The 13,989-nt window shown below is 40.4% G+C and overlaps 1 protein-coding gene across 2 annotated transcripts in view; it reads right to left on the bottom strand.

The window, feature by feature from the left end:
* Positions 1-13,989, bottom strand: part of LOC131985566 (electrogenic aspartate/glutamate antiporter SLC25A13, mitochondrial) — a 51,503-nt gene that overhangs the window by 25,414 nt on the left and 12,100 nt on the right. For both annotated transcript variants that reach the window (XM_059350746.1, XM_059350745.1), the window contains 3 exons: positions 13,177-13,316; positions 6,674-6,820; positions 4,100-4,238 (listed from right to left, as the gene is read on the bottom strand). In XM_059350746.1, the coding sequence (XP_059206729.1) occupies positions 4,100-4,238; positions 6,674-6,820; positions 13,177-13,316 (426 nt within the window). The remainder of the gene's footprint in view (positions 1-4,099; positions 4,239-6,673; positions 6,821-13,176; positions 13,317-13,989) is intronic.

Below are 13,989 nucleotides of genomic sequence, written 5' to 3'. Positions count from 1 at the left end.
AGGTCATGCCTGATGGAGCCAACAGAACTACATCATCAGCAAAGAGCAATGCAGTTGAGATGCCACCAAACCAAACACTCTCAGCTCCTTGGCTGCGCTTTGGGATTCTGTCCATGAACATTACAAACAGTATAGGTGACGAGTAACAGCCTTGGCGGATCCCAAAACCCACTGAGAACATGTTTGACCTACTGTACAGAATGCTCTCAGCTCTCAGTACAGTTATACAAGGGCTGGATGGCTGTGATCAACAGCCCCGACACCCCATTTTGTGGCAGCGGTTTCCATGCAAGGAGTGAATAGCTAGTCCACTGTTTCCAAGGCTCAATAAACAGTGATTATCCATATTATTTTTAGCTTAGCTTCAAGGGATTGAAACAGCTTAATGGGTTTTTTTCCACAGCAAAGGAACTTCCTAAATGATTTGGTATTTGCTATAAAGCAGCAGAGAAAACTGATATATTACACATTGTCATTTCAACATGAAAATAAGTCAAAATATGTAGTACTGAGCTGAGTGAATCACCTAAAGCAACAATCTGTTATCACAAACAAGAGTTGCTGTGACTGACATCTCTTTTATTCTTGCTTGATTCATATTTCCATTAGCCGTTCATGATACTGCGTCACAGACTCAGCATCATCAATTGATATTTTGTTTCTCACACGCAACAGCATAACATCATAGATTGAATGTGAATCAGAGCAGACAGGTGTTGGCAATCTGAGCAGAGAGGAAATTAACAATACAGTTCTCAAGTGTAAGTGAACAATGTATGATATTAGTTTGATATAGTTGGCCTTGACATGCAGGACCTATTTCTAGTGGCTGATTTAAATGTTATGCTGTTTTATGGGTATTTAAAGTGCTGTCACTCACACCAGTTACCCTCTGTGACTTGGTTGGAACTTAGAAGTGAGACGTGTCAAAGCATGTCGAATTTATCATAGGAAAACAGAATAGAAAATATGGAGGGTTATGGACTTCAAGAGTTCTTCTGAGGCAGCTTTAGTATCCCGTAACTTAAGACCTGCTCTATTGTTGGTGGAATAAAGAACAGGTTGACTGTAGGCTGGCTTACAGTGGAGGAGTCAGCATTGTTTGACCTGCTTTATTCAAAGAGCAGCAGGCTGGGGTTGCGACAAAGTCGTCCTACACTGGAGCCATTCACCCCGCCGAGGCTCAGCTTACCCCTGAGGCATGCTCTCTTTCTCTCCCACATACACACATATCCATGGGTATATGCAGGTAATGCTCACAATCATGTGGGAGAGCATACTTACACAAGCATAAAGACACACACACACTCAGACATAGACAGAGTTCTGTCTGGGGAGATCACAGATCTCAATGCTGATAACCTGTCTACCCATAGTCTGCAGTCACCAGTACACACATATACAGAGACACACACACAAACCTGACTGACCTCTATACACATTTTATGATTACTTGCCTCTTTGTGAAGTGGTCTAGCCCATAGAGTATTAAAATGATAAGTAGAGTCCTACATAATTGGCTTGTCTACACACAGCTCCTTGATGGTATGTAAGCTAAAGGTAAACCTGTGCAGCAGTCAGCAGTAAATAAACATATTCACTCTCCTCCATACAAAACTCCCTTTTCAAACTGAACGAGGATGAAGAAAAATAAATATGATGCAAAAATAAGACATGGCTTACACATTCTTACTGACACTGGCACTGGATGAAAAGTCAAAGGCCAATCAAAGTTGTTAAAAGTCAGGAGGCTTTGTCCTCGGGGGGTATTGATTGTCTGTGCAAAATTTAATGGAAATCCATCCAATATTTACTGAGATATTTCAGCCTGGACTGAAAATAACTATGTAAAAATCAACCTAACAGTGTGACATGGTCAAGAAACACTACTGGCAAAGAACCTGATTACTGCAATTTACCTTTGAGAACAATCATTGTTGTGCCAAAGGACCTTCAGAGATTAATTTTCTCACATATCATCAGTTCTGCCACTATCTAGCAGAGATGCAATTACAGGATTATTTGTTAACACAAATACTTTATCAACACACACCTGATTTTAACCTGTTCACAAAGATGCACCCTCATCATTTGACTTGCAGTGTACACTGCTGGCTCAATAAAAGGTGTGTTCTGGAAAGGTCTCCTGTGCACGTACGCACACAAACCCTCACACACATGTGTGCACTCACTGTTGTGTAGGCGTTAAGCACTGTAATGGTGTCCCCAAGGCAAAACAGTGGCCTTGTTGCACATACGGAATCAATCAGGATTATTACGCATGTGTGCATGCTTGGCTGTGTTAATGCATCTGAATGCTTGTGTGTATGTGAGAAATGTTTGAAAAAGTGTGCAACAAAATAGGCACACACTTGATACATGCGGGTGTGTGTACAGTATGTGTTTGTTGGCCAGCCAGTGGTACATGGAGCCGAGCACTTGCAGTCCCAGAGGAGGCCTTAATGACTCAGGGAGTGGAGGGTGGATGGGTGGTGGCTGTGGAGGTCTGGCTGGCTACGGGCCACCACGGGTCGAGCCAAGCCCAGCCTCGGTGTACCCATGGTGGGAACAGCCTGGGGAGCGTATGGGCTCTTGGTCTGGGTCGGCTATGGTCCACACCCCTGATAAGGCTTCAGATAGGATCACAAGGCTATGCTAGTGGCTCTGGGCCATGTGGAGAGAGGTCAGAATGATTTCTTAAAGACGGCCAGAGTAGGAGAGAGGCAGTTAGAAAGAAAGAGACAGAGAAAGGTAGAGAGACAGAGATAGCAAACTGGGCCTCCTGCCAAATACTGAGGAAAGGAATGAGAGACAGCAAGTGGGACAAGCAAGTGAGAGAGATAAGGATTTAAAGAAACTAACCAAGGGAGACAGAAAGAAATAGAGAAAATGCGGAAAAAGAAAAAAAACATTGTTGGATCAATAGATAATAATACCTAATTTCATCACCTTGTAGCTCTAGATCTTTTTCTCTACAGTAATTTAAATTATAGAGCTGAGAACAAGCTTATAAAATGGTTTTAACTATCATACATGCACATTGATCCACAGGGTAAAACAGCACACCTCATCCTCACATGATTTTGACAAATAAAGCATTCTTCATTTTTTATCTGGTTTTTTTCTGTTGTTGAAGAATTTAAAATGTCATTATCAACCAACAGCATCCCAGGACAAAAAAAATGGTCCTCAGATCAGTGCCAGGATGTCTAATAGACAAGACAGGCTCCATCAGGGATTGTGGGTATGCAGTACGTGTGCTGGGTCAGATCCAGCATGCCCATTTAAATGCCACCGGGAAGGAAGAAAACCAAACAAAAACAAGTTTCCACCCTCAGCGCACACAGACGTAAATACATTATCTGGAAAACACACTTAAATACTGCCTGTACTGCAGGATTGTATTAGTTTGTGCATTGAGCACATACAGTGCCTGCTCACATTTGTTTTGTTAGTGTATGTATGCTGTCTGTCTAACAGATTGCTGCATGTGGGTGCACATATACTCATAAATGTGCATCTGAAAGGAACACTTCGACCGCAAAATTACCATTTGTGTAACAATTACTCACCCTGTGTTACCCTGAATTCCTGAAGAGAGCTTTTCATGCATGCCTCAACGGTGAACTAAGAATACGAAGGCTGAGAAAATTATTGATGAATTCAAGTTAATGGGAGCAACAGCAAAACAATGGTTGGTGAACAAATATTTGTTCACCAACTCTCACAGAACTCGTGCAGTATAATCCAAGTCTCATTGTGTATTTTCCACTAAAATCTTACCCTTTAAAACACTTATTTAAAAAAAAAAAGTCCACATAGACATGGATCGGCCTGGACCAGACCTTATGTGAAAGTGGTACATTAATAATATAATTTTTCCCCAAAATGCACGTGCAAATGCGGCTCCCATTTACTCTAATTCATCAAGATTTTTTTCCATCTTCCATTCGCTGTGGAGGCATGTGAGAAAACAATGTTTTCTTCAAGATTTCAAGGTAACACAGGGTGAATAACTGATATACAAATTATCTTTAGGGAAGTATTCCTGTATAGATTGTTTTGTTTGTGATTTTTTTGTGTTTTTTTGTCCGTGTACCTTTGGTGACTTCCACATCTCGGCGGTGGCCAGACAGGGTGCTGAAAATCTTTCTTATCAGCTCCATGTTGTTGAGAAGCCAGTTGAAGCCATTGAAGTATGAAAAGCTGACCTGGTGAGACGTGCTGCCACCCGCAACCTGGACAAGAATGGAGACACATAGTTTAACATGCTATATAATTTTACAATCACCCACAAACACAAACAAAATCACGCTGCACTCCAAACAGAATAAATGCTTGAGATATTAAGATTACGTGTATGACAGGGTAAACATAGTAAAACATCACACGTCAAGAGGAAATCCTGACGAACGCCAGTGGTTAATCACCAACGTTCCTCTTTACCATCGCTCCACAGGGAGAAGTAAACCTGCGTCAACCACTACTTTTTCCATCACACAACGCACACTCTCAGGGAGTTTAATTAACTTTCTTTACGAGGTGGAGGAAGTGATAAAAGAACAGAAAATTAAAGAAAAGGTAACAGATTAAAAATAGATGCTAGGCTCTTGAGGACATTCCAGACTGCACACAAACTCTTTTATGTGAACCAGCATCCCATCTTTATCAAATCAGGCTCTCAAACTCTTAGAGGAGCAGCTCTAACTGTTGTCTGTTTAGAAATGTGTGCTTGAGTACATTTCCTAAATGTTTTGGGCAGCTTGGGCCAGAGTATAAGATGAGCCTTGAGGCTTTGCAGCTCTTGAGAGTGTTGAGGCTACAGAAAAATGTAGAGCTTCCTTTCACTAGATGGCACTGTTTGCTTTACAGACACATTCAGAAGGTTGCTTGCGGCTCACTGTGCTTGCAACAAGGGGGGAAGCTCTTGCTTGGGTGAAACTGTCCTAAGAGAGAGACACTTTTGTATCTGCTCATATCTATGAGCCTATAGGCATGGATCTTCCCACGATATCCAACACAGAATCTTTCACAGAGGGGGAGAGGAGAACAATATTTGAGGTGAAAAGAGTTTGGCGCTGATTATTTGCCATGTTTGGTGAGTGAATTAAAGGTTGCCATTTCATTGTTTATGTTCTGCCATAGCATCGACTTTAATGTTTCTGCTGTATTTATGTTTTTTTATTTTATATATATATATATATATATATATATATATATATATATATATATATATAAGTGTGTGTGTGTGTGTATGTGTGTGTGTGCGCGCGCGCACACAAGTATGTGTGTGAAAGAGTTTACTAACAGCACACCAAGATGTCTGGTCTGTGAGGTAAACACAGCGGAGAAAATGACAGAGTCTACAAGGTGTTTATGAAATGGGGCAAGACATGGACACAGACGCAAGAGTCGCACACGCGCAACAAAAACACTAACACACACAAAGAAAAGACAAGACACAAAAAAAGACAAACATCTCAGAGTTCAAAACAAATAGAGTACACGCACGCACAGCTGCACACGCACAAACACAAAGATGATGGACTGCAAAGCTCCAGTCTCCATCTATCTCTGTCTCTATCTTCCCATTCAGCTGGCCTGCTTGGCTTTGACACTGCCAGAGAGGTTAGACTTAATGACATGTTGGGAGAGAGACAGAGACACGGGGGAGGGAGCGAAAGAGGGGCGGTTGAGAGAGAAGGAGGAAGAAAATGAAGGGAGGGAAAGAAAAAAAGAGAGAGGGTGGATGAGAGGTGACAGAAAAGGTAAAGAGGAAGGAGAAGAAGAAATGAGAGATGGACAGCTAGAGGGAAGGAGAAAGCCAAGGTGTGTAGTTGTGGGGATGTAAGGGAAAGAAACGAATTCAAGGAGGAGAAAGACAAGAAAGAGGTAGTGAGATGGAGGAAAACAGACTTGCATTTAATCCCTTTACTTGCCTTCCTAGCTGGCATTAGCAACTAAATCAGTGGCAAACACAATTTATAACATATGAGCATAGAAGCACTCCTTGACATCTGAACTGAACCGATTCATCGGTGTGGCTGATTTTTTGATGAAACCTTTTTTTCCAAAACTAATTTTGCAGAATATGATGCTATTTATTCTATTTTCATTTATTCTATATTTTCTCACTTCATTTCTAGAATTGCTTGACAATGTTTTACGTTGTATGTATAATAATACATACAAGTAATTACATATACTGATAAATAAAGTCAAAGAAAGTTTAAGAAAGCAGACTTTAAAGCACCTTTGCAAAGTAATTTCGGTGATAAACACACATAGAAAAGGTGTATTTTAATCACAGCTCAAAAGTTCACTCTATCGTCCACCATATCTGTAATTTTTTCCCTTCAAAATCAGCATTGGTTAAATAGTGATTGTAATGTAAAGTGTGCATCATTTTACACTTGGCCATAGATTTTGCAAAATTTATAGACACTTATCATAACATCCATAACACTTGAAGTTACCTAATTTATCACTTAGGTGCTGCTAAATTAAGAGCACCTCATATGTAAAAAAAATTTTTTAACATATAATGATAAATAACTCCCAGGTGTGCAGCAGTGACCGTCGTCACTATTTTTAACCAGCCTGACTTTGGCTCTTGTGGACAGCAGTAAAACAAATGGAAGAGAGAACCGCAGAGCCAAACAAAAAAACCCACCGCCACGAGGCATTCCTCCACGAAGGATGTGAGCATGTGCGGCCGGATGGTGACCATGATGTCCCTGAAGTCCAGGGCTGAGATGGAGCCGCTGTGGGCTTGGTCTCGCTGGATAAAAGCCTGCCGTGCATGTTCCAGCTGCATCTCCTGGGGAAGGGAGTGGAGAGAAGAAAAGCAGGGAAGTTTAGGTGTTAGATCATACAGTAAATGCATATTATTGGACACATATGTGGGTCATACACCTCTTTAAGTTGCCTTCATAAATTAAAATCCACATAAACTCACTCATATAAACACGTATGCCTAAAAACACAGCATTTGCTTTGATGGGCCCCCTGGTGCCGTCTCCCCCTCTCAGTTACAGGGGAGCCAGCGCTTGGCCAAGCTTCACACTCGCCTCCTCTCCCAAACAGCGACTTGCCTACTGTGAGGTGTCGCTTGGGCTTTTCACACCCTCCCCAAATCCCCATTAAAACCACTTGAGGGAGAAACATACAAACACACACACACAGACGTGCACACACAGGCAAGACGGCTAATCACCCAACTGCTCACTTTGTCTCTCTTCTTGCACACACACACATATACACAAAGGTCCACAGGGACAACAGCAGGCTGCGGTGGGAACACATCCCACAAGGCCTTTGAAATTAGCAGCCATTATCGGTACCTGCAACCACAAGTCTACAGAGAGAGGCAGTAAACAAACCGCCGCCACCGATGCTTCCTCTATCTTACAACAAAAAAACTTGGTTACAGCAAAATGCCGGGATATCAGCACAATAATAATCCACAAAGAGTCACTGTGGAAAATCAGCCATAAGCTTGAGGGCAGCGACCCGAAACAAGTTGCTTTGGCTGTTGAGTCACGTGCAGTTCAGTGGCCTTTAGGTCAAAAAAATCAATGAAGCAAAAAAATCACGAGTTCTTTTTCTTCTATTTTTATTCATGAGGTTTCTGACATATGGTGATACAACACCAACAAAATAAATGACCCATTCAAGCTTACTTACTTTTAAATATCAATGTGTTTACTATTATGAAACTAAACTAAAAAACATGTAAGAGTAGGGAACCACGACATATATTGGTACCAATAAATTATTACCATAATGGGAAAGTTGTGTCATTATGCATTATTATTATTATTGCAATAATTATATTTTAGCCAATAAATTATTGGTCGATATTACAAAGCCAAATCGCTTTCTTCAACTTAATAAGCGCAGCATCTACACACTTCAATATAGTAGGTGGCGGTGGCTATTGAGTATTTAATACACACTGACTTGACAGATTATGTCAAAGCAGTTAATTTTAAGAATGTTAGGGACGTTTTTTTATGTTCTTTATTGAGAAAAATGAATATTTGAAGAGTCAGAACTGTATTTTAGTTTCTTTGTGTTACCAATAGTGATGTCGGTTAGACTTGGTCAAAGATCATCTATCTTTGCTCAATACATCTAAGCCATTCTTACCCTAAACTACTGGTGATGAATTTATTATGACTATGCAATTATGACGTATTAGGTTACATGACCTTACAGTAATGTCATTATAAAAGTCTTTTTAATCTGTTTCAGAGATTGTTATGAAGTGTGATGAATGTTTATGAGTGCTATGAGTGATAATTATACAGTGTTATAAGCAGATTATGATGCATTATAGGCATGTTTAATATGCCTTATAGACACCAGCTTCATATGAAGTGTTACAGAAATGTTTTTAAATGACATTTCTTGAAGTAAGTACTGGCCAGTAGTTTTAGCACAATAAGTAAGTTAATAATTCTGTTCAAAACAAACTATTATCAATTTGTCCAAGAAGAATGGACATTCTTTTTCAAGCTACACATGTCAAACAAAAAGTGCTGAAGGGAGACTGATTAAATCTTGAACATGCACAGCATTATTCAATTGATTGATTCAGATGTTATTGTCATAAATGGAACTCAAAAAAGTGGTATTAGCACAACACAAAACCCTATGAGGCTATGACTTATTGTTGTGTTGAATTTGAGTGATATTTCACTGACAGCATAACTGATCGAACTCTAAATTTGCGGCGCCCAAGAGAAACGACTAGGGAAGAGTGACATTTACACAAAGCTGAGTGGAGACCGGAGGGGAGTAAGAATAGACATTGCAACAAAAGAGCCAGATTTGCAAAAACAGCAAATGTAGCAGCCATGTGTCAGTATCACCTATGAGCACAGCAGGGGCTCCGGAGAGTGTATAAGTGAGTGGAAGGCAAAGAAACGAAGAGAGATTGACACATGTAAACACTCCCAAGGTAAATAAGGTGAGATATTTTGGTGTCAGCATCCTGAGTGTCGTGACTCACTTCTCCGGTCGGTTGTGAGTAGGTCAAAACACTTTGGTGTGGAATAAACTGGGAAGAGGAAAGGGAGGAGGAGAGATGGATAATTAAAGTCAAAACAAAAAAAGGAAAGTTAAGGAAGATACTGTTGTGCATGCGTGACTGTGTGCGTCTGCAAAAATAGGATTTTGTCTTTGTGTTTGTGTCCATCTGCAAATGACGAAAAAAATTAGATCCTGTTTCTCTGGACAAGGCGAAAGTCTGAGAAGCCACACAGCAACCACACAGAGCAACAAAACAACTGTGGTCCAAGGGATAGAGCAGTTTATAGTCTCAGCCTCTTAAAACCTTAACTTGTTGCAACTGTATGAGTGTTTCAGGGACATGGTTTTTATTTAGGAGAGGAGAGAGGGAGGCAGGAGACATAAAGCTGGGGGCTTAAGACAGCCAACAAGAGACCGCCGAGGCATTTTGCTTTAATTGTCCTTGGATGAGAATAAAAACACATGACAAGCCACCTCTGTTTGTTTTCAATGGCTGTGATTCTTTTTTCCCCTTCTCATCAAAACTTAAACAATAGATATGAGTGGAGCAGGATTGTATCTCTCTTTTCCAATCTCTGCTTCTCATCAAGCTATACAAGGAGAAGCTCAACTGCCCATTTACATGTGCCAGTGAGCCCTCTACACAGTGATGTTAAGGGCTGCCCACTGATTCTTGGGAGAGTCAAACATATAATTGGGACTTTTAAAATCTGAGCAATGCCAACAATTCACTTTTTTGAGTGCTTATGAAAGAAGTGGGACATGTGGTGTCCCCTCCATGTAATTCAAGCCCTTTACTTGCCAGGATTTATAATATGGGCTACTATGTGCCACTTCTCTGGACATCGGTAATACCATTGCCAGAGACAACACCACGCTGACAGTGCGAGCTGAGCCTTGGCCGGCGTCCACGCGTGAGACGGGAAAAATGCATGTAATTGGTGAGAATCTCTGGCTTCCATCAAGACAGTAATTGGCCAGAGAGAGCCCTTGTGAGAAATATGCGGCGCAAACGTTTTCCCCGATAATCCCATCTTGTGAGCATCTGGCAGTGGCGTGGTTACAATGGCAGAAAAAACACAATAAACACATGCATGTATGGCAGGAAGAGGAGGAAATAAAGGATGGGAACATTCTTCAGGGGGGAAAGCTGGGTGGTAGGGAATTATAAAAATAACTGACAAATATTCAGAATATGGTGTGTGATGGTGTGTTAGAGGGTGTGTTGATTTTCACAACTCTTTGACAAGTTTTATAGCTGCACAGTGTACTTTTTTTTCCCGGCTGACATTTACGGATGCTTTGCCTGTTAACAAAAGTATCATAGCAGCATTGGTTAGTAGTGCAATCACAAAGTATGGAGTAATTGCACAAGTTTAAATTCTGGTTCAGGAAATGTTGTTGTACCTTTCCTAATTGCCCTGTCATCAATCACTGGAGTCGCTGATAACACACTGTAACTGCCAATACCTGAATTTTACCTAAGTACTGTATTGGCAGTAAGTAACACACCATCCCAGATTAATGTGCATTAATTATTCATTATTATGAATGTGACAAATTTTAATAGAAACCAAGATAGCATTAGACTTACCAAGATTAAATATTTCTCATATTTATTATATTTTTCTATGAATATTAGTCTACCAGTGAAGCGAGTGATAAAGGCTGAAGAACAGGACAATATTTGTAACAATTTAAAAGCGCAATATATAATTTTTAAGGGTTTCTTAATCAAAACAATGACAAAAGATAGATTTTGATAAGGCGGCATGGGATCATGGGAGTTGTTGTCTTTATTCTTAAACAACCACTATTGCTGATGAAAATCTATCTGACGTGACTGATATTATATATCATAATAAGGTTATTACACAGCCTGCTGGTACAAAACGCAGCTGCTCGTCTGCTTACTGGCACACGCAAATGTGACCACATTACACCTGTCCTAGCTTCGCTGCACTGGCTCCCGGTTGCTTTTAGAATAGATTTTAAAATGTTATTGTTTGTTTTTAAAGCGCTTAATGGCCTAGTCCCTCAGTATTTGACCGAGCTCCTTCAAATCCACGCCCCTGCCAGAACACTGAGATCCTCCAGTCAGGTGCTACTGGCTACCCCTAAAACCAGACTTAAAACCAAAGGTGACCGTGCCTTTGTAGCAGCGGCCCCGAGGCTCTGGAATAACCTGCCCTGGCACATCCCATCTGCAGGATCTTTTGAGGTTTTTTAAATCCTCCCTAAAAACACACTTTTTCTCCCTGGCTTTTAATCAAGTTTAAGTGGACATCTGGCAAAAACTAAATTTTATTCAATTTTTAAATTTTTTATTTATTTTATTCTATTTTCATTTATTTATTTTATTTTATTGTTGCATTGTGTTTATGTATTTTAGTATTTTAGTTTTTACCGTATTTCCTGCAACTGTGATATCTGTACAGCACTGTACAACCCCAGTTGTTTTAATTCTGCTCTATAAATAAAGTTTGACTTGACTTGACTTGACTTGACATGTTATCTTTATTAATGTTATATAATTTAGTTCAAATGAAATAGTTTTAAGTAACATCAGCTAACATAATATTAACCTGCTAACCTGCCATTAGATTAGTGGAATACCCCAATATTCAATCGTGGATTAGTCCAGCGCCATTATCTGTGTGTCCATATCTATTGTAGTGTCACTGTCACTTGACATAACAGCACATCGTAGTAAAGTGGATAGATATCGAAAAACTATATCAATAAAATAGAAGAGAGTGACCAAATGAATCATAATGTTATCTTGAAAAAAATTACAGATTAGTCCGGGTTTAAATACATAACTCAACAAAATATCAAATATATGTTAAGTCTAGATTTTAGATATTTTAATGTGGAAATGTTATTATATTACATTATTATATACATTATATTACATATTATACCTTAAAATAAATTTTCTGCTGGATATCCCTACAATAACGGGAAATTCACTTCTTCTGCCATTTATTAAGGCATGAATCAAAAGCTATGAGAAATGATGACATACAGAGAGCATAAGCAGGAAATGTGCATTCCATATTGAGCAATGAGTGCGACTGGCTGCTGGCTAGCTGCTGTGAGGAGCTGGAAACCACTGAGTGACTGACTGGGAGAGGACTGGGCACGCTGTCAATGCAAAGTACAGCGTCTACAGGCCACAGCGCCACAGACTCGTACGCATGCACACACACACGAGCAATAACAAGCACACACAAATACACAAACACCGACATAAACACAGATGCACAAAGCTTGCATGCCACCGCTCACACATACGGTAAAGCTGATGAGTAAGATACACACGCATACACAGAACCACACGTATGTGTAAACACACTTACTGTATGTGCACACACAAGGACGCACGCACATAAAACAATGTCCCAATATCCATGCTCTGCTGCCCACTGTGTGTAAGCCATCTGGTCTAAGTTAAGTGTAATATAAAAAGCTCATTCAGATACATGGTGAGTGTGGATGCAAACTTGGCACAGCTCAGGCCCTCTCTCCTACCCCCACCACCAGCTCTCTCTGCTCAGGCCTGATTTAAGTCTAGACATCATATTGGAAAATGGCTCACACACCACAAATACACTAGGAATATTCCAGCTATACTATTTATGGAGGTAGAACTGCGTCTCTACCTGCTTCAGAGGAGGCGGAGGGGAGTAATGCTAGGTGTACGTCAGCTAATGGAAAACAAATGCCAAAAACGTCCCAAATATATAACCTCAGTGTTTCATTAATGACTAATCTGGTCAATATGGAGCGCTGTGTTCGAGAGGAATCAGGAGAGCCTGCGTGTCTGCATGCATGCGTATTCATCTGGCCGAGCTTAGATAAGTGTCTAACAATACAGTTAGATGACAGGACCGCATGAACAACCTGTAAACAATATGTGAGGATAAGGCAGTGTGTACAGGCTGCTGATACAGATTTATCGACTCTCATTAATGGTCACTGGATAATAGAAATAAGACAGAGTTAGTAAGACAGACCGACAGAGAGGGCCAAAGACAGAAATGCAGAAAAACAAAGAAGAAATACAAAGATACAAAGAATGCGATTTCATGTCAGTGGAGTGGGGGAAAAATGACATGCAGGAGACATGAAACCTACCAGGAGAAACTGGGTGAACTCTCCGTAGCTGAGCTGCTTGTCCCTCTGTGTGCCAAAGTGCAGCCGTATGAACTCACAGTCCCAGTTAAAGGGGATGTGCTGGTGGATGGTGGTCTGGCTGAAGACCTGCTTCACATCCTCTGTGGAGGAGACAAAAAGAGACAAGACGCTGCTTTAATAACGACTCAATAATGAAAAGCGGCATTTGACAGCCTAATAATAAGATGCAACAACTCCATATGTATGCCAGAATTACAGCCGTTTCCCGCCAAGCATGGATTTTCATCCAGAAATATGCACAGAAATTTATAAAAATTGATTTTGTGCATTCCAATGAATGCTTATACACAACATGGAACATTTGTGTGGGAAAAAGATATTCAGATGGATCTGACGTCATACCTGCATGTCGTAGCTTGCTGTCAAAAAGGGGGAACATTATCAATTTGTAGCCTGGCATCCCCAGATTCATTTGCAAATGCCTATTAGTCTGGAACCCAACCTTTAATTTAATTTGGTCTGGTCACAAACATTCTCAAATTACATTTACAACGTTGACAGTACTCTAAAATGTATTTCTGATTTGAGGTGAGAAAAAGGCAATGCGGGATCAGAATATTGATTCATACTTGATCAGCACTGCCTAGTTTGACTGTTTGATCTGAGCTTGGTGAGGTGCACTGGATGCCAGTCATCATATAAAAACTCAACTCCCATGAGATAAACAGCTGTGATTGGCACATCCAGAGTCGACCTGGTGATTAACATTATATGCTGGTCATGAAACAGGGCTAGCCACAACAGCTTGGGTTT

This window comes from Centropristis striata, chromosome 14, assembly GCF_030273125.1.
Source record: "Centropristis striata isolate RG_2023a ecotype Rhode Island chromosome 14, C.striata_1.0, whole genome shotgun sequence".
NCBI lineage: Eukaryota > Metazoa > Chordata > Actinopteri > Perciformes > Serranidae > Centropristis > Centropristis striata.
The sequence above is the reverse complement of the archived record's forward strand: the minus strand, read 5'-3'. Positions and strand labels throughout refer to the sequence as shown.